We start from the raw sequence: 22,206 nt of genomic DNA, 5'->3' as shown, positions 1-22,206 counted from the left end.
CCTCCCTGTTATACGTACAATTACTTTCCTGCAAGTAATGCTTTCCTGCATTGTTTTCAAAAAAAAACCTTAAAACAGAATGATTTCCATTCGGCTTCTGGAGGTGCTCACAGGAGGAAAACCCCTACCATTATAGAAGTTGGATACCTGTGAGCATATTCTGGGATGCCCACCTGCACCCCATCCATTAATTTTCTTCGTTCAAGGGCAGAACATTCTTTCTTAGTGAAGCACTAACCCTCCTGCACACTGAGGATTTCTGTGAATGCTGCGGCCAAGTTCTGACTCTGGCTGCAGTAATTTTACTTGAGTCTATTGTGGGTAAAATGTATTAGCTTTTAATCACTTATTTTGTAATAGAAAATCCAGGGCACTTGATAAATCATCTCCAGCGCAATTAGTGACCAGCTCAGGAGAGCAGGCTTAAGTACGGTATAAGTTAATCTGTAATGAATGTAGTCACTAACTTTTAATGGTCTTCTCAATCAGTGGAATTATTTTCAATGGGCAAACACTCTTCCATGGAACCCGCTCGGACTTGCAGGGTGCCTCACTTCACTCCTGTGATCCAAACAGACTAATCATGTGTTCAGAGGAAAGGGGGCTCTAAAAGGTTCTTTCGCTCCATGAATGAATTTTACTCTACTCTTGGCAAGCCCTGGAACAGGCACTTCACGTAACTCAATTTTTCCCTGATGGAACAAAGCTAAAGAGTGAGGTCTTCTCTTTCTCTTTCCTGCAATCATTATCCATTTTCCATTATAATAGTCCCAGGAGGGTTCTGGCAATCTAAAAGCTATTCAGGCACTTCTTCAGATATAGGCAGAAGCACAATGATGGAGAGCCAGGGTAGACCAAGTGTTGGATCCATACCTCAAAAGACTTGGGTTCAAATCCCTCAGGACATTGGGGGATCAACTAAGGTAATGTTTGAACTCATGCAAGTTAAAACCTAGCAGGCCACACTTTATAGATTGAAGACCGCTAGGGAGCCACAGCTCAGCTGCCCTGAATCTTTCTGAGAAAGTGTCAGATACAAATAACTAGGTTTGTGAGATGGCAAACTGCTGTCTCTCAGTCTCAATTTCCTTAGGCTAAGAATAGGGATGCCTTACCTCATAGAGATGCTATAGCAATGAAAAAGATGAAGCTTGGAAGATTCCTTGCACCTCCCAACAGTTTTGCATGCACAGTTATTAGTTTAACATGCCTTTTCTTTGCAGAACGCAATCCTCTGTGCATAAACATTGCCCATGTGAATATGAGTGCGACCTCACCTTTTTCCTGCTATTTTTCATATTAGCTCAGCAATGCAAGAGCTATATATTAGAACCACAAATAATCTCCCCTCCCCTTCTGATGCAGAGTCATGATACCCTCATTTGTCATCTTTCTGCTTATTTATTCCAGGACCATTGATAGTTCCTGGGTCCAAACAGTGCCTTCACACATTCAGGGTTTTTTTATTGTCCGCAGCAAAGAGTAGCACGCTATTGAGGGTAAAGGTAAAGGACCCCTGACAGTTAAGTCCAGTCACGAATGACTCTGGGGTTGCAGTGCTCATCTCACTTTACTGGCCGAGGGAGCCGGCATTTGTCCGCAGACAGTTTTTCCAGGTCATGTGGCCAGCATGACTATGCGCTTCTGGTGAAATCAGAGCAGCGCACAGAAACGCCATTTACCTTCCTGCTGGAGCGGTACCTATTTATCTACTTGCACTTTGACGTGCTTTCAAACTGCTAGGTTGGCAGGAGCTGGGACCGAGCAACAGGAGCTCACCCCATTGCGGGGATTCGAACCGCCGACCTTCTGGTTGGCAAACCCTAGGCTCAGTGGTTTAGACCACAGCGCCACCTGCGTCCCAACCCTATTACTCTTGTTCAAATATTTCTCTTTGGAGAACCATAAAACTATTGTGGAAACTTTAGGATCTTTTTTTAAAAAAATACTGTTTTCAAGTTGTTGCCCTGTTTTACTATGTAAACCCCTTTTAGAACTTTTTGCTGGAAAGCAGTATATATAAATACCCCCTAATAAATAATATGTAGAGGACCACAGTGCATTTCAACAAGTGACTTTTCTCTTAACACCATGCCTGGACAATCACCATTCTGACTTAAATATGAGGTTAAGTCCCGGTTTTATTTTAATTTGCCTCTTTTTCATATCTGTAGCTGCACAAAAGGCCTCAATTTAAAATTAACAGGAACAATAGCCTATTAATGTGTTACAGTGGGAGGCCAGAGTTTCAGTTGCCATAGCAATGGAGTTCGGCTCATTTGTTTTGTAGATGAATAATTACTACACAATTAGAGTAGGCTAAAAATAAAGGGTCCCTTTCTTCCCAGTCACTCATTAATATTAATAAAAGGCCTGTCCAGGCTGTGGTAAACAATTAATGCAAATCTGGCCACCAGTGGCAAAAAGGTAGCAGTAAAAGACTCATTGCTAAAATGAGAGTGAAAAAGTCAGAGAGATTATTCCATTCCTTCGGATAAAAAAGGCAAATGATTTGGAAATGATTCCATATTGAACCAGGATGAGCTGTTGTATTGCTTATAATGGAATGGCCGCTGGGCTTCTGAATAGAGCTGGGCAACAGATAACAGAAGTTTTCAGAGTTCATATGGAGGCGGGTGGCCCTTGAGGTATTTCAGTCCTGAGAAATATAGAATATATATATCCATATGTTGCCATGAAGGGCATTTTACATAGCAATTTTTAAAGGAAATTTTCCAAAATCTACACTTAGGATTTGGGTTGCCGTATGTCTGGATTTTCCCGGACATTACAGCAATTTCCTCCCCAGGCAAAGTTTACAAGGGCCGAATTCTGGCTGCATCGGGACCTATGGCAGCCCTACTCTTAGTGAAGAGTATTTGTCTTCAACACAGCAAGCAAAGCAGGCAAAGAAAGATGAGGTAGTTGGGTTTCAGATGAGGGATTATATATACTGTAGAGTAATGGCAAACAGATAACTGGCATGTGAAGGTCTAGAGAGCACATCAACTTAGCTTTATTCTGCGGCCTTCTAACCCAGTGTTTTTCAACCTTTTTTGGGCAAAGGCACACTTCTTTCATGAAACAAATCACGAGGCACACCACCATTAGAAAATGTTAAAAAAATTAACTCTGTGCCTATATTGACTATATATAAAGTAATTCTCCCACGGCACACCAGGCAACATCTCGCGGCACACTAGTGTGCCGCGGAACAGTGGTTGAAAAACACTGTTCTAACCCAGTGAAGACACTGATTGGGGAGATATTCCTTGGAAGCACCTTGGGCCTCACCTGGCACCTTCTTCCAGAAATCCACTTCATACTTTTTACCATCCTGTATTCCACTGCATGCCATCACCAGCTCATTCCTGACATTATCAACTTGTGTTAAAGATCATGTAACCTCTTTGTTCTGCCCACTGTTTTCAGTGACTCACTCATGATCAGATAAGACATTCAAAAGATAAGTATTTTGAATATTCCTTTCTCCTCTTTATTCATTGGAAGAGCTCCTTGGAGTCCAGACCACTCTCAAATGCAGGTGTGAGATAAGGAGCATGTGCTATATATTGTGGCTTCATGAGTAGCTATTTTTAGCAATAAAAAAATCACCATGATAAGAATTTGACCACCAGCTTCCATTGCTGTAGGTGAAGAAGCTACACAGCAAAATGCTTTACGATATAGCGGCATCATTCGTCATGCAGGCGAATGGCAAAAAAACTAAAAATGAAAAACGAAAAAGTGAAAATGAATAGCCCAAAAGGGGAACAGGTAACTAGTGGCTGAAGTTGCTGTCAACCATCGACTTTTTCCTTCTATTCCAAAAAAACAAAATGGCTGACCAGTTTGATTGGCACGGTCAACTATTTTGACAGGTTGCCTTGGAATCTCCAGCCTCTATGACTGTTGTCTTCCCTTCCCACACACCCCCACCCACTCAAAAAAAAAAAATAATAATAAAAATCTGGATGAGATGTCAAAATACGGTGCAGGCTTTTCCGAGGGGATGGTTATCTTCTGCCCTCCAAAACTATGTAACAAAAAGAGAGCGAAAATGTAGCACAGCATTTGAAAGGTCGACATTTGTTTGTTGTTAAGGATCTAATTAGAAGCATGAGAGGGAGCAGACTGGCTGCTTGCTTGGCTAATTAGTGGCATGCACGAAGACCACTTTGAACTTCAAGGACACAGAGCTATTAGCACTTACATCAAAAATGGATTAAACTTCTGTGCTTTTGTAATGATTAAAGATGAGCCCCTCAAGTGGAAACTCTTTTGTCAAATGCTGCAAGAAGAACTGGCGCCCTGATTGCCGTTTCTCTTGGAGAAGCTTTGCACGGCCTCGCGTGTGATGGCACTGGCCCCATCTGAAAATGACACTGTGTTTAATTCGCAATATGGGAGATTTTGATTAGGTTATAAATATTGATTGCTCATGAAACATCACAGCTAAGATGAGAAATGTATTTATTTGCCTCCATGAGCGAGTGCAGGATTTTATTTTGTGAGGGGTTTTTTTATATACTTTGCTGTGTGTCAAGTATTTTGTTAATCTGTTCCCAATCACTTGTCGACAATCCTTTATCAGTGTGCAAGTTTAAACTCAGCTAAAACAGCTATTAAGGATGTAGTTGTTTCTAATATACTTATGGCTTTGGACAGGTGGCTAACTTAGACGTCAAAGTGCCCCAACCTATCGCCATTTTAGTGGCTTTAAAGAAGTTGTCTAAATGCCCCGGTGCCTCATCTATCTGACACTGCAAAAGAGCAATTCCCTCACACCCTCTCTACACTACAGTTGCTATGTCCCTAGCAGAACTTTGGGAAAGACGAAATCCTTCCTATCTTATGACAAACCATCTTGAAGATAATACTGATGCAAGTTGAGAGGTGCACATCTTTCCTGCTCTCCTGAGTTCTCATTCTGGCCTCTCTGTGTCAACCTGGAACAGGGGTATTTTGGGCCATTTCTACAATTCAACACCATGTGATCTGTGCAAAACTCTTTGATGCACCATCTTCATATAGGAACCAGTTGCAAGAGACAGCTCTTTTCTTAATCATATTCTCAACCTATCAGCAATATTTGCAAACTGTGCTTCACTGTATGTATTCTGGATTCAGTCTTTGCCAGTGGTCCTCTGTCCCATGTATCCTCTTGTAACACCACCACCCTTTCTGACCACATTATGCAGCAATAGATGTATGGCATTTCTCCTACATCCACTGACCCTTTTGAATTGTATGGATTTCAGTGGGATTTGATCTTGCTTAGCTGTCGCTGGCTTGTGTCCATATTCCACAAAGCAGGATGCTAAAGCCTGGAGATTGCAGCTCTTTTTATACATGCCCATGGGGATTTAGCTTCTACAAATGTATCCGAATATCTTTTGAGCTGTATCATGAACCCAGCTGCACAATGGCTCTTTGAGCTGCATTTAACCTCCCTTGTGATTATGTTACCCAGTTATGTTACATGAAGCAATCAATATGTTCCAAAGCTTGCAGAGAGGAATGTTCTAACCTTTTGAACAGACTCTAAAATCCAGGTGGTCTTCATTTTGTACAGGGACACCAAGACTATTTCCTATTTAGAGCAACATCGTGGAAGTGACAGCAGTAGCATAGTTAGGTAATTTTAGGCTTATTAACCTCATACACGGACACACCTCTTAAGATGTTAGGTTTAGTCATGTTGCATTTTGTAGCCCTCTTGCTCATTTTGCTGAGTGGGGCTCTGGTCATCTGCCCCAAAGTCCAATTCTGAGACTACCACCTTGTAGCAAATGAGAGATTTGAGACTAGAATTTTTACAGGCCCTTTCAGCATGATGGATGTTTGCTTTTAGGCAGTGGTTGGGCAACCTGCAACCAAACCAGCCTAATGCATGTTGCCCTCTGTCTCGTCTCATGGAGCCCTTGGTCTAATTTCATGCTGGTGAGGAAAGTTGAAAGAAAGAGAAGGTTTGGAGGAGGAAGAAAGAGAAGGTTTGGAGGAGGAAGAAAGCAGAGACAGAGGGAGGAGAAAAAAGGGAAACTGCAGATCACGGGCAAGAGTGATCTGCCTCTCCCTGGTTGCCCATCAGGCAGGGGATGAGAAGGGGTAGTAGAAAGAGAAAATGAGTGGTCCCTATGCACACACTTTGTATCTAGCTTCGTCCTCTGCTCTTTGGTTCTGCCACTACTACCATTCAACACCCTCCCCCAGCTGACTCCCAAAGGCACGCAGCCCTCAATAGAACAAAGGTTCCTTACCTTTGTTTTAAGGGAAGCACTGAAGAATGTACCCTGTTTTCTTCAAGTTGTTTCAATGCCCTGCCCTGCTGCTGCTTACGGTAGCTCATATGGTTGTAAAAAGAGACAACCCAGAGATGAGCAGATTTTTAAGAGTGTGTTCAGGTGGCAAAGTGGTACACAGAGTGCCCCATGATATTGCACTTTCCTCATACCTGGGAACCCCCTTTACCATTTTTTTGAATGTCTGTGGGCATCAATAGATGCTTAGCAAGGTAAGGGTTCAACTTGATTATGTTTCAGGGAGGAAAGTGTTCTCGTGGGATTTATTGTTTATTGTATATGGGTTTTTTGCTGTTTATTGTTTGTTGGTTTGGGTTTTCTTCATCTTGCAGTTAACTAATTCACAGTATTTGTGGTCAGAAAGAATCACTGCAATTATCCAATTTGATTTATTGTAGCAGGGGTTTCCAAAGCATCCTGTCAATGTTTTTATCTATTCTTAAGTTTAGGAATTCTTGTGGTCAGCAGGTCTGCAGCAGTTCACATCTTTCTAAGATTTGAAAGCACCACCAAATTTACAGAAATGTGCTCTTAGTGGCACATCATCTTATATAGTTTGCTTTCAAAGACACTGAGCCCCATCTGCTTGAGAAAGGCCTTTCTGCCCTGTGATCCAATCAGCATTCCAGTTTTGCAGGTCACTTGGCTAAAGCTTTAGAGAGTGACCTGCGCAATTGGCATGATGACTGGGCAGTTTATAATCCCATGGCAGATTGCACAAACACAATCCCAAATGCCAATTTCAACTAGCCCTAAGATCTGAAGGCATCTGATGCAGCAGCCTTGCTGAAACTAAGCAGACCTGCCTCTCATTAGGGCCTGGATGGGAGACTGATTGGGGCCTCAACATAAATCTCATTGAGTTCTATTGAAGAAAGATTCAGATAAAAAATAAAATCAGTCAGATCATCTTTGGGTCAAGTATGACAGTGTGATATTATCTCCCCTGGGCAAGCGAGTCTTGACTGTCTGTCTGTCTTGTATCCCACCTTAAAATGTAAGAAATGGTGCCTGCATGATGTCTTAGAATAAAGCAGGCATAGGCAACCTCGGCCCTCCAGATGTTTTGGGACTACAACTCCCATGCTCCCTAGCTAACAGGACCAGTGGTCAGGGATGATGGGAATTGTAGTCCCAAAACATCTGGAGGGCCAAGGTTGCCTATGCCTGGAATAAGGCTTTCCATTGAGTAACGTGTAGAAACGTCTGGGTGTGTGCAGCTAGAATGTTTGCAGCAGGTTTTAGGGGAAATTATGACACTTTCTTCCTGAGTCTGCAACAAGGAAACCTTTGGTAAAGTTATTGAGGGTTTGCTTGGCAAAGCTCCTCAGTCACACTGGTTGATCATGACCACTGCTGAGGAACTAGAGATTTAAGCAGCCATGTACTGCACTGACCCTGCACCAGGGATGGGAAACCTACAACAGCCCCCACCTCTGACTTACAACTCCCATCAGTCCCTGAACATTATCCATGCTGGTTGGGGCTCATGGGAGGACCACAGAATCTTTGGTATCACCTGACTTCCAGGACCAGGAAGATGCCAGTTTGCAGAGTTGTAGCTTGGCTCAAACTGCCTGCATTTCCCTCTTCCAGTCAGTCAGGGGACTAGATAAATGGCCACAGGGCTCACGGCAATACCTGACCCTTGTCAATCACGGAAGGCACAATGGGACATTTTTTGCCAAAGTATTTTGGCATTTCACACTTGTCTGTTTTTACTTGTTTACAAGCATTTCTCAACCACTTAATATTTAAAATCTCTGAACCATGTAGAAAATTACAAACATAAAAACAGTGAAACTGTACAATAAAAACAAATCAAAGCAATTCTAGTAAAAACAGGGTCCAGTCTTATGGGCCAGGGAAACTCTAGGTAAGAGGAAGTGGCTGAAGCAATGTCTGGCAGACGATAGGGCAATCCATAAAGCAGAGGCCACAGTGGAGAACACTTGTTTTTAGGTCACCACCCTATGATATTCTGTAGAGTATGGTGCCACAAACCATTTCCCTCCAGATTGTCTAAGTGTCCATAGCAGCAGTCTTTCAAAAAACGTGGCCTAGGGTTGTCCAAGGCTTTATATGTTAATAACAATACTTTGAACATGACACAGACGCTAGCTGGCAGCCAGTCCAGGTCCCTCAGCACAGGTGGAACATGTGTGCGTCCCGGTGCTCCAGTCAACAACCTGGCAGCTGCATTCTGCACTCCCTGCAACTACTCCACCAATCTCGAGGGAAGCCCCACACAGGGGGCATGTCCTATTGTTGGGTCCTTCCAGCCTTACAGTTCTGAAGCACGCTTTGGACCCGTTTAGCTCCAATGTTGTACGTTGGACTAGCAACCCAAATTAAGCAACGTCAAAGAACAGCCGCTGTTTTTTGAAGTGTAAAAGTTGGAGACGGTAACGGCAGATTTCCCGTTGGCTTGTATGCCCAGCGCTACATGTGCTGAGTGTCGGCGCTCCTTGTTCGACAGCGTCTCCCTGATGTACACATTACTACACGCAGCTTCTGCCTCCACTTTCATCTGTATCGGCAGCATTAAATATTATTATATCATTTACTCTCTCGAGCAGGAAAATGATGTTTGGCAGCTTGTTCTATGAATTTTTCATAAAGATAAAAAGCGGCCTAATCTTGTGAGCTTTAACTCTCAGTAGCAGTAATGGCTTTGATTTAAAGTGTTTTGTCTTAATGATAGTTATATTGAAAATTTCCTGCTGCTTTCAAGCACGCACGGTTATTATCATAAACACTGATGGTGCAAACGGCTGCCAAATTGCATGTGGCTGCTTATGGCAAGAGAGGAGAGAAAAAGAGAGACAGGGAGCTGTGTCGACAGGTTGCTGTCAGTGAGAACTTTCAATCTGAGAGCATTTTGAGTCTTCCTGAAGTTTTGCTTTGACCTCCAGAAGTGACTTTTGGGGTTCTCTTCACTTCTCAGCACTGTGGTCCACAGCCAGGCAAGGATAGCAAGATAAAGCAGAATCTCAGGCAATGTTTGTACAGCTGTTCTTCTGGAAAGTACCCTTAATAAAGAAGCGTTTACATATGCTGCCATCATTCTGCGCTAAAGTTGGAACACATAGTTGTTAAGTGTCCTCTGGAGGGTCAAGATAGTAGGCCAGCCCCGATGTGGCCAGGCCCTCAGTAGAGACCAATTATTTACATCCACTTGGGCAGAAATTCCCCATGTTGCACGATCCTGCAGAAAATGGCCTACAAGCAGATTTGGGGTCACTTCCCAATGGCTGATGCACTTGGAAAGAGAAAGAGTTGAAGTCCAGGGTTTGTCAGTCCTGACTCCTGCAAGGAACACCACACCAAGGGGAATTAGTTGGCATGTAAATTAATTCTGCATGGGTGGGTTCTGCTTTGAAGTCCTTGTGTGGGAAATCACTTCCCCTCTCATTTTTCTCGGTGTGCACTCTTAAGATGTGTGTTGAGAAACAGAGGAGAGTCAACATGCATTGTTCTGTCTGGCTTCTGGGAGATCTGGCATAGATGTCTTTGGGACCTAAATAGGTAGCTATCTGACCCTTCACAAGTTACAAAGGCACACGGGAAGTGGCTGCTTTGCAGCACATATTTAAGAGTACTGGTCAAACCTCAAAAAAGAGATAAACTCAATAATACAGGTGCTTTGTGCTACGATCTAATGAGAAAGAAACTATGACAAAACTCTGTAGAGATTCATGGAAGTTAGGAGCAGAAAAGTAATTTCCTGAGAGTTATTTATTTTTCCCTGTTCAATTCTTTCCTGAATTCACCATCTGGAGGCTCTGTTTACATAATGGAGTGATCTGTTTTGGTGATACACTTGATGCTGAAAGTAATAAATAAATAAATAAATCTTCCTTTCTGTTTTATTCAAGTTCATCTTTTCTGTCTTGCAAGTTCAGACCTGCTCTTGCCTTTTGCTGGAAAGCAATTATGAATGTGGAAGAGCAAAAGTCTTCCTGATTATTATTGGGGGGGGGGGCGTTTTTTGCTGTCAGCAGCCTGTGCCTTTGTCATGCAAGTGGCAAACAATCTTTCCTCCTTGTTTACCGCAGATATTAAAATGTACCTCTAGTCCACGTGGCTTGGGAGAATAAATGTGTAGACTGATTTGTTAAGATGCATGCAGACATTTTTACACCAACAAATTTGAGAATTGCTGTCCTTTAAAGGATGCCCATGATGTGAAATAAGAACAAGCTTAATATCCCAAATCCCAACCAGTTGTGGAGTTCACTCACTGCTTCCGTCAAACTTGGCTACTAGCCACTATTTGTAGACAGTATACTTTGGAATACCAGTTGCCGGAAACCACAGGAAGGAAGAGCGTTCTTGCACTCAGCTCCTGCTTGCAGGCTCCCCATTGAAGCATCTGGCTGGCCACTGTGAGAACAGGATGCTGAACAAGATGGGTCATTGCCCTGAATGAGCAAGACTCTTAGTTCTTTCGAGATCCCCCCTGCTTAGCTAGGTGAAATGTGGAGTAGATCAACTATTTGTGATACTTGCCTATTAATTATTTTTTGTTACTTATACTAGTTCTCAGTCTGAAGGTTGTGACGAGGTTTAATAGAAATCAACTTCTGTTTACTTCCTACTGGGACCCAAACCAACTGAAATCTACAAACTGCCTTATTAAAGCCATAGCTTTTTATGGTGTGAGACTCACTCACCTTATTTGGGGCTCTGTGAAGTTCAACATTTTTGGCCAGGGCATTAACACAAACTCCAAACCGTGCACAATGCAGTTCTAAAATGGGGGTGGGGGGGGTGATCTTGTAGGATCCAGTACAACAGGAAATCCAGGTAAGATCAAATAAGGAACATTTCTCAATAAATACATGGATATACTTTGGTACAAATAGTTATGCACACGCAGCACGCACGCACACACACACACACACACACACACACACACACACACACACACTGTATACATTGCACCTGGTGGTTGGGGAATTTTTGCTTTTTATGTGTTTGGGGAAAGGGAACTCATGTGGATGAACCCCTGTAGCTTTGCAAGGTTAGGCCCAGCCAGCTTGGTTCGGCTTTTCTCTACACTTCTCCGTATGTATTGTATTGGTTGTCATTTTAATCAGTCGGGGCTCTGTGTTTTCATACTTCTGTTCTTGTGCCTGTTTTGGAAAAGAATATATAGTACATCAGATGGTGAGTTAATGGTTTTTTAGTTTTTACAAAATCCAGGCTCAATGCCTCTGAACCTATGAGTCTGAGTAAGGACCCTGGAGCCTGTATGATCAAGCTGTGGTCCACGTGCTCCTCAAAATCCTACATACATATATTTTTGCTCTTGTTTCTGTGATTTGTAACTGTAAAATAATAATAATAAAGTACAATTTAATATTGAAAATAAGAACCAATCCAGTATCCACAATGATAGAGTCACTGTATCTCCAGGGATCCCCGATTACGGTTTCTATTCTCCGCCCGGTGACCAACGGGCTCAATTATCGTATGCGGACTATGGTTCCATGGGGCCTCGGGTGGCTCAGATGCTTCGTAGCGAGCACCCTGCTTCAGCGAGTAACTCCCCCCTTCACCACCTTCCCAGCCCGGATCAATTTAAAAGCCCAGGTTTGTATAGAATTTCATTCATTTGGGGAAGCAAAAGAGAAGAAAAATGGCAATAGCATCACGTATTTAATGGTGCACAGAAAGAGATCTGCATGCTATGTATGCCACTTAATGGTTGGCAACCAAACTTCACTCCATCCTTTTAGAATTTTTAGTTCTAGAATTTTTGTCGACTTTGCTTCAGGGGCTGTTCCAGATCTGATCAAATGTCAATCAAAACCTTTTGTAGAGGCATGACAGCAGAGAGTGAAGTAGCTCATTAGATGTGCAGGGCAATCTTATTCGTGTCTACTTGGAAGTAATTCTTGAGCTTACTAAAAAGTGCATTCCCTCCTCTTATGATGGGTGTGGATCAAAATTTAGCTGTAGTCTTTAAAGATTAAATAAAGGACCCTAATAATTTGTGTTGGTTTTTTCAAGATTCTTCTGAACCCCAGAGATTTTGATGCAAAAAGGTTTCAAACTGCATATTCTGTTGAAAGTTATTATTAGCTAGGTATTTGACTTGAAAGAGATGCTTAGAATATAAGGTGTGTGTGCTTGTGCATGAATGATACTTCACCCTTCTGAGAATCTTTTACTTTACTTCTTCCAGAAATTTGTTTCTGACATTTGATGAGCTCTTTCATTAGCAATCTGATCCTAAATACCTCTTCAGTGCACCTATCTTATGCTGCATACGCTTCATGTAGTTTATCAGTTCAACTGAACTGGGAACTATAGTTAGATTTAACTATGGTTTGTCCAAACAAGCCAAGATCAAATTGTGTTTTCTGATCCTGACTTGTTTGGATAAAGCCATTGTTGAAATTAAATGAAAATCCTGGTTTGGATGAAACAATAAACAGTGATTAGTTGAAAATGCTTTTGATTGGTTCTTTGTGGCTGTAACAGGAAGAGAGGGGAGAGCAGACAAGTCAGGCTCACTAAATTACAACTTAGTGTTATGTCCAAACCTGGCCATTGTTTTCTACAAGGATTCCACAAATGTATCTATGACTTTTAGATTTTTAGCACACTCTCTCTTGAAACTGACAATCTTCTCAGGGCCCCATCACACCTGTTTTTGAATCATCACCAAATGCAGATTTGCAAATTCTGCATTCCACCTAGAATGAACTCTCGCAATGAAACCTTGGTTTACATTATGTGTTGAAAGAGTTCCTACTGGCCTTTCTGTTTAAACAAGAGGAGGAATGTCTTGCTGTTGTTCATAGGCATGTGGTGGCTTCTAAATATATACCGTACTTACATAGAGTTCACCACTTGAATGAGTCAGCCATCATCTCTCCCCTCCCTACCTTGGAAAATCCTACGTAACTAGTTGGCCTAAATACCTGTACATGGGGTTGATTTTTTGACAGCCTAGTAAAATTGCTGAAGTGCTTTTGCCTTGAAAATAGGAAGCCATCATTTCCCCCTCACTTTGTGAATCCACCTCAGTATAATGCGCCATATGCTAAGGCAGATGTCATAATGAATCATGGCTGGAAATTCCTCCCCATTTTATCAAAGAGAGTTTATCTTTCAGTGGTGACCTTTCTTGTCCAGAACTGGAGTAATTTGTGTGCAGGCTTTGTGTTAACATGCCAGTTCATAGGACAAAGTGCCTGATAAGCCAGCCTTAGCACTCGCTTGTCAGCAGTGCCAGCAGAATCATGCTCTGGGCTCTTGCCACACAAGCACTCCTTAAGGCAGCCTTCCCCAACCTGGTGCCCTCCATATGTTTTTGACTACAGCTCCCATCAGCCCCAGTCAGCACAGTCATGGGGCCTGCGGCTGATGGGAGCCGTAGTCAAAAACATATGGAGGGCACCAAATTGGGGAAGGTGCTTTAATATTTCACCATTTGGGCTCCTCACTTTCCTTCCAAAACATGCAGTAAGCAGAAGAGTAGATTCCCCTTTGTCTCAGGAGAGAAAGTCCTGTTTCCCATTTGCATATGTTAATTCATCATATAATGAATTGAAAATTGACCAGCATTGAGGCACAACTAAAGCTGTTTTAGATACAATAGTTTAAAATCAGCAAGTAGGAATACTCAAGCCAGGATCAAAACAAATGGTGGGACTAGTTTGACTGGTATTTTGAATAGCTCAGTTGATTAGAGCTTGGTGCTGATAATGCCAAGGTCACAGTTTGATCCCCATACAGGAAAGTTGCATATTCCTGCACTGAAGGGGGTTGGACTATATGATCCCCAGAGTCCCTTCCAACTCTAAAATTCTATGATTCTAAGTGTGCATGCAAAAGTGCTTTGAACAGGATCTACAACTTGAAAAAGTTGTGGTGAGGGAACTCTAAGGATCATTGCAGAACAGCCAGAATGTACATGCAGGTAGCATTTTATGTTTAAAGGTATTTAATGGCATTATGTCCTGGTGAGCCATCAGGTATAATTCTGCCTGTATTCTTTTCATTATATCACCACAAATCACTTTATCCTGCAGATTAAGAAAAAACTCACTTTTTGGATTAAAAACACACATATGCACAGGCCCCGCTGTCATAATGCTCTACAGTATATCTGAAATCTGTGTTACCCGAACACAACAAACCTTACTATACAAGTGGCTGATTCAGATATCTGAACAGCCAAAGTTTGCCCACTTCCTTACTCATTTGTGTTTTGCTAGTCTGCAACAGCCATTTTCAGTGGAAACCACAGAGGGAGGGTGAGATATCAGACAAATCAGAAAGCAGGAAAGATTGGACAAATCCGTTATTCCTTCTTTGGCTTTACTGATTGGCTGCAGGCAGAAAGCATGCATCAGACATGTTCCCACAGGAAATAATGGATATAATCAGCTCGTTATGTGAATGCTCACCAGACAAAATATTTTCTGGGAACACATTCTGTTTGGAAGGCGAGTCCTGTGTGTACATGTTACATTGCACATTGTTTTACCAAAGAGATCCTACAGAATATATAATGCTTAAAATCTATAGGTAGGAATGTATAGGTTATCAAAAACTTTAGGGTGCAGAAATGTGTGAATTTTTAACACATATATTGAAACAGTTATATCCCTAATGAAGTTTGGAAATGAAGACCTCAGAGAATGAAGGAGATGAGATCCAGCAGAGAAAAGCGGGGGTGGGGTTTATATTAAATGCCACATTCCGTAGCAAGGACCTTTTTAAAAATGTTTTTAAAACGTTTGATGATATGTTATGTTTAAAGCGTTGGAAGCCACCCAGAGTGGCTGGGGCAATCCAGCCAGATGGGCAGGGTATAAATAATAACATTAGTAGTAGCATGAGCCCACTCCCTTCCCAGCCAAATTTGATACTGCAGTGAACCGTCATATGTCTCAATCTTGCTTCATACCCACCTAACTTCCTTCTGACTGGGAAGAAAAGAAAAGGAGGGATTAGAACTTGGACTCAATATGGTGAGGAAGAACAGAGTGAGTTTTCTTGGTGCCAGTGCTTTTCTTCTAGAAAAAAAGGTGTCAGTAGTACTGCATAGCCTTGAGTACTCCCAGAAAAAAGCTCTTGTCTTGGCATCAGTGCTGCCTTCTGTACTCCCCAAAGCTCTCCACCACTGAGCTCTTTTACTTATTTGCCCTTTGGGTGATAAATTTCCCATTTTTGAAAACCAGGGCTCAGTGTGTTACAATGTTGGATAAAGACTGGGGACCCCGGTTCCACTTGCCCCCAACTGAGCCATGGGCCTCACCTTAGGCCAGTCACTACCTCAGGCTATGCTGCCTTACAGGGGTAGAAATGAGACAGGATGATACATGCCACCTCCAGCTCCTTGGAGAAAACACGAGTTACAGATATTTTTATAGATACATAAAAAAGAGCTTACAGTAAAAAAGATGGAGCAGGGGTGTCACAGCGTTGCTTTACTGACTGTCTCCTGAGCACCTTTTAGTACTCCCTGAAATAATAGGGTAGTCACCAGCTCATCCAGAATCTGCTGGATGTTTTTCCTAGCTTGCTTAAACAAACCTATTAAGTGAGTGGTCTCTGTTTTCCCTGCAATGTGGAAGGTGGTATCCCAGGTGAATCTTAGATTTCTACAAGCTAAATCTCTTGGCATTTCTTAGGGCTACTCTACCTGCTATTTGTTTTAGGTGTACATCTAAAAATGTAATGTGCGAGTGCAGCAAACACATGTACTATTCAGGTACGGTGATTGACTGTGGTCTGTAGTTGAAAGCTCACAGTGCCAGGCTCAGGTTTGTCTTGGTTTAATGTGTGAAATGGCCTTAAATGATTATGGGAATAGTTCTCTCTTTATGGCAACTCCCCCCCCCCCCAATCTTCTTTTCTCTGGGTTCAGCAAGAAAGCTATCCCTTCAATTTCTCCTCTTCGCTTACATCTTAAAACATTCCATTTCTGCTTTGATCCTCTCAATCCTATTTCCCCACCACCACCTCTTGTTTTAAATTATGGTAGCCCAACTGGACAAAATTGGTCATCGGAGACCCGATGCTGTTGTTTTCCATTGCTTGGATACATCGCTTTCTCTAATGTGCCCCCCAAGGGGCTGCGTTTTAGGTTGGAGGGCTTTTTCCCCTAGTTCGCTTTTGAACAATGCATTATTGCTGACTCACACTCATCTTGTTCTCTCTATTAAGCAGCCGGAGGAACTGAGTCTGCGACGTGAAGTGCATGATTGCGAGTCCATGTCATTATTTTTAGCTCCTAATTGAATGTGAACTTGCTGGACCTCTGTGTGTAATCTAGGTTAATGGGCACACAATGTGGCATTAGAGCTTCCCACACTCATTCCTGTTTGTGGCCCAGTTCTGTTTTCTGAAGGGGAAGGTGGGAAACAGACTTTTACTACTTTATTAGTTTCTCACCAGAGACTCATTTGGGAGCTGCAGGCTGGTGTTGACAGGAAGGTTAGATCCACTGTCCAATAAACCTGGAGATTACAGCTGCTTTTACCACTATATTCCCCCTCCCATTGCAGTCATCAACCTGCATGACCCCAATTTAAAAAGAGCCCAAAATAGTAATCCATCACTTTTTGTTTGTGCATTTTTGTTTTTACTTGTTTCAAAAATATTGCTTTGCCCTGTACTTCATAAAACTTCATGACCGCGAAATGGATTTGACTTATTCCAGAGCTTTTCAGTGCAGAGATCATGTTTTCATCTCAAGTTGAATGGCAAGGATGTTACCGCTCAAATTGCTCATTTGCACAAGATACTGGGCAACCTGAAAATTAAGAGGACGAAGAGAACACATTGTGTAATGGCCATCCATCTGTAGAAGAGTATTGCTTTTTATTCTTTCCTGCCTCCCACCCCAGACTGCTCCATGCAGCATCTTTTGCCCAGCATTGAAAATAGAACCCGTAAACGAAACTCATAAGGGTCAACTTTAGGGATGGAATTTTCTGAAAATCACAGTGTTGTTTATCCACACACATTTTTTTTCCTCATTCCAGCCTCAATCCTGAAGGGAAGTAGGTTATTTTTTACTGGTTCTGCTTAAACTACAGATAGTTGCCACATATTATATGCATAATTATATGTATAATATTAAACACATATTACATACAAATACATTCCAGCTTTCCCAAGGTAATAGATGCATACAACAAGGCATGAATAAAAATTATATATAGTGTTTAATATTTATAAAATTACACTAGCATAGCATCAGAGAACACACCAACTTGCTTTTCCATCCTCCCTCCCATTCCTTTTCCCTCATGTGAAGCCTTTTTTCAGATTGCGAGATGTTTTTTTGTAAGCTGCTCAGAGCCTTTTTGGTTAAAGGGATGAATATAAATACAAAATGTATAAATGCTTTGTAAATGAATAATGTAGTGGCAAGAGGAAACCAATCCCTGGCTCCAGAACTGGGGAGCCAACACCAGATCTAAGGCCAATCTAGCAAGGGTGTCCTCCTCAGGCAGGGAGTTGTTTGGAAATCACCCAGACAGTATTGGTGAAGACAAAGGACAAAAAGAAATCTTTGTCCACCACTCAGGGGAAAAAGAGCTGAGATGTCTGTTTAAAGAAACATGGTCTTCTCACTCCAAGACCAGCTCTCCCTGCAAGTTGCACACCTAGAGACCCCAAGCCCAGGTAGCCACAGCCCTGAAAACACCAACCCCAAGCCTGGACCAGTTAATCCATGCAGTGCCAGTAAGCCTTCATTCTCGTGACCAGGTAGGCTGCCAGGGTGTGGTGACGGGAAAGCTGCTACGATGCTCTGACATCTGGCAAGAATCTTCCAGTGGTAGAAGCAGAGTGAGAAGGCTGCACACTGGAATTCCAAGCGATCCCAAGGGACACGTTTGTGCAGTCCCAGTCCTCAAAAGAACCCCCCCCCCCAAGACACCTAAAGACTCCAGGCAGTCAGCGTCTTCAGATCAAGGCCATTGCACCCGTTTCTCACAGGGATTCTCTTTCGCATCTCTCTTTGTTCCCCCACCCCCGGGTTTCAAAACTCCTTAATTTTATTTTCAGTGTTCTTCTGAACAAAACAGCAGCAGGTTCCCACTTTTTGTTGTCCAGTCTAAATAAATAAGAGTGTTTGAGCTAAAAAAATTACACCCTGCAAGTTATACATTCTCTCTGGCACTTCAAATAGGTTTTAAGCTTTTAGATTTGGCATGTTCTCTGATTTTCCCATCACCTCCCATGCTTATTTAAGATTTGTTTCTGAAATACATTATCAGAAGACTACTCCCTTCCTTTTTGATATTTCACGTCTAACTCCCAGTATTTTTTAAGTCTTACAAGGATGCTTGTATTGGAGAAGTATATTACAGCAATATATTCTGATTAAAAGCCAGTCTCTGCAAGGTGCTTTTTCTCTGTGGCAGTTCCAAGACCTGTCTTCTCTAATGTGTTGGGTCTACTGCAGGCTGCCAGCTCTGTAACAGCTTTTCCAAACGCTCCTCAGAAGTTTTTGCAACTCGCTGTTTTGTAGGTCATGAACAAAAAAGGAGCCGAGACATCTTCTACTCTTCTAATAGTGTATTTGCAAGATAATGTCCCAGTGGGCGTGCTTTTTATGCTTTGCATTTCTCCTGTAGTAAATTCTGCGATCACAGCGAACTATCAAAATGATGTTCAAACAATGGGAAATTACCCTTGACTTTGTATAGTCAACTGTCTTTGTTCAGACTTCACAAGCAAATCCTGAATGTACAAACAATATCATTCGTGTGTGTGTGTGTGTGTGTGTGTGTGTGTGTGTGTGTGTTTAACAATTGTGAAAGGATACATTTCAACATGTTCTGGTGAATTCAGTTGGTTGGTTGCAAGGCTGCTTGGAGGGGGCAAGTGTCCCTGAAGGCGTGGGGTCACTGCGGGGGCTTGCTCCTGTTCCCTAAGCTCCTGCAGTCTAAAACAATTGGGCCCAAAATTGTTGGGCAGAGTGTTGGGCAGTACACTGAGAAAAAAGTCCCCAACCTCTGGAATCTGATACGTTTGCTCACACTTTTTTGCAAATTGTCTGTTTTGCAGTTGCTGTTCCCATAAATAAGGACATCCCCCCCCCCTATCGATATCTTCCAGAATTCCCCTAGCAGAGTGAGCTTATTTGGCTCTTTCCACTAGCACAGCAGAGACCAGTTAAATGCTCTCCCTAGGTATGAGTGCAGACTGTGTATGTCATTTTGAAGAAGGAAAAAATACTGCTCCAAGCAACTTGGACTTGTGTGCAGTTATGCATCCTCTGTTGGTGTGCAATCAGTTGAGGCTAAACTGTTGACATGGCCCCATGGGCTTGGTGCACTGTATTCAGGCCCACCCCGAGGAAGGGAGGGTGATGCAACACCCCCTTTCCCCCAAGTAGGGTTGAACATTTGACTGATCGGAGAAGATTTGGTGAACTGTCACATAACAGTCAAGAATTTTTAAAGCATCAACTTTTATGATGACAACAAAAGCTATAATCATTAGATCACTTATAGGGAAACAATGCTGCTATTATTATTATTATTATTATTATTATTATTATTATTATTATTATTATCTAATTTTGCTAGGATACCTGGCAAGGCATCTATAAATGCAAACAATTCACAGGTCCTAAAATCTTTTGGTCCCAGGCAGGGTTCCTATGAACTTTAAGAACTTTTTGAGAGTGGAAACAGAGATCTAATATTTGGATTCCCCCTTCCTGCTGTGGAAACTCTGGCGGCCTTTGCACTACCACAACATTGCAGCTCGGACATCACTAGGGCTGAGAAGGTGTTGACCTGGGGAAGGCTTGGATCTAAAGCCTTCCCAGTCCTCTGACACACTCCAAACTGAAGATTAAACCGCAACAATGGAAACAATGCTAGGGGAATAATTTAAATCAGAGGTTTTCAACCTTGTTGAGCCCACGGCTCCCTTAACCAACTACAGTGGTACCTCTACTTACGAATGACTCGACTTATGAATGTTTCTACTTACGAATGGAGCTCCGTCCGCCATCTTGGATGCTGTTTAGATAGGATTTTTTCTACTTACGAATTTTTAGATAGGGTTGCTTCGACTTACGAATTTCTTCTCCCAATGAATTCCTATGGGATTTGACTTACATTTTTTTTTTTACTTACGAATGTGCATTCGGAACGCATTAAATTCGTAAGTAGAGGTACCACTGTACATTCTTTCTGTGGCATGCCTTTGGGCTGCGGAATCCAGTTATCTCACCCCCTGCCTGCAGAGTTGGCAGCCCCTCATCCTGAGCAGCTGATGCCACCACCCCTGGTCTCTGAGCTGCCCACCACCCCAAAGAGAGGGGCCTCCTAGAGGCACCATTCACCTGCAGAGTTTATAGCCAGGGCTGCTGCAATAAACAGCTGTGCAAGCCTTTGGGAGGCAGAGACATGAGAGGGAATCAGAGAGAAGGAACCAACATTCCAAGGCACCCCAGGGAGCAACAGCACCCTGGTTGAAAACCACTGATGTAAACAAATGTTTAAAACCCTAGCCAAGGACATAGGCGAGCAAGAGTGAACCTGCACCCTCATTCCTTCCCTGCTGGCAAGAGCCCAATAGGTTGTTGGATGAGGTATATAAGCTGCCTTTGGCCCCCACCACCCTCCCCTCCTCAGTTTTAGGATTTCAGCCTTGGTATTCTATTTGGATTGTATCCCAGAACTGGGGGGTGAGCCTGCAGTTACAAAACTGCATGAACATTAAAACAGAAAGATAGCAAAGTACAGTACAGTACAGTTAAAAAGCCAAAGGTCCCTTTTTAAATGCAATAGTGCTAGGTAAGCAGTGTTCCCTCCAACAGCAGCTGTTTTCTTCTTTTCCTCCACCATCATCATTATGGAATCTTCACCACTATGGGGAAAGAGAGTAAGAAGCCATTGTTCCTATCGTTGCTAAGAAAGGAAGCATCATAAAATAAAACAAGCGTTCCTGGAATATTTATTCAAGCAGTTGAGACAAAAACAGTCCTTGAAACCTCCTACTTTGCAGTAAATCTTGGCATATTTTACAGTATTGGACCACCATTAAAGAATAGATGGTTAGGCTGCCAAATCTGACAGATGAGTTGACTGGTGTGTCAATCCTCCCTCAGCGCTTTGGGCCCCCACAGATAGGCTCACTTATACCTGAGTGGAGATGGAGAGGCTTGTCTTTTATCTACTGATAATGTTGCCTGTGTTTAGCTTTGCATCTGTTTTTCAGAATTGCACTCATTTTGGTATCTAGCCATGAATCCTGAGCCAGCAGGAAACGCACAAAAAGGGAGCAATGGAAATAGCCATTGGGCAACCAGGAACACAGAAGAGGTCAGGGAGCCATCTTGCACAAGGCAGGACCATCAGTTTCCTCTTCCCAAACACACAGCAGCTCCTTTGGTGCACAATCCTGAGACAACTAAAAAATATTATATCCCTTCAAAGCCCCTGTGCTTCTTTGTAAGCACATTGAAATAAGGAGATCCCTTTGCTATCTGGGCAGCTCCCCAGCAAGGGCCTCTACATCAGAGGTGGATTTAGTGCAGAGGCGGATTTAGTTACAGGGAATCAGGCAGAGGGCCTTCTCGGTAGTGGCACCCGCCCTGTGGAATGCCCTCCCACCAGATGTCAAAGAGAAAAACAACTACCAGACTCTTAGAGGACATCTGAAGGCATCCCTGTTTTGGGAAGCTTTTAATGTTTAATAATTTTTTGTATTTTAATACTTCTGTTGGAAGCCTCCCAGAGTGGCTGGGGAAATCCAGCCAGATGGGCGGGGTATAAGTAATATATTATTATTATTATTATTATTATTATTATTATTATTATTATTATTATTAACTATGCCAGGTAAGCATTTACTGGGCTTTGGGAAGGAGGTAGGAGCGCTCTGGGACCCTGCCAGAGCCCTCTTA

General features: G+C 42.6%; 1 protein-coding gene across 14 annotated transcripts in view; it reads left to right on the top strand.

The window, feature by feature from the left end:
• The window catches only part of MSI2 (musashi RNA binding protein 2), a 410,355-nt gene that overhangs the window by 372,201 nt on the left and 15,948 nt on the right, over positions 1-22,206 (top strand). For 7 of the 14 annotated variants that reach the window (XM_035139777.2, XM_035139771.2, XM_060268506.1 and 4 more), the window contains one exon: positions 11,724-11,900. The exons of the other annotated variants lie outside the window; for them this stretch is intronic. In XM_035139777.2, coding sequence (XP_034995668.1) covers positions 11,724-11,900 — 177 coding nt within the window. The remainder of the gene's footprint in view (positions 1-11,723; positions 11,901-22,206) is intronic. 14 annotated transcript variants of the gene reach the window in all.

This window comes from Zootoca vivipara, chromosome 15, assembly GCF_963506605.1.
Source record: "Zootoca vivipara chromosome 15, rZooViv1.1, whole genome shotgun sequence".
Taxonomy (NCBI): domain Eukaryota; kingdom Metazoa; phylum Chordata; class Lepidosauria; order Squamata; family Lacertidae; genus Zootoca; species Zootoca vivipara.
Note: the sequence above shows the minus strand (reverse complement) of the source record. Positions and strands in the feature narration are given on the sequence as shown.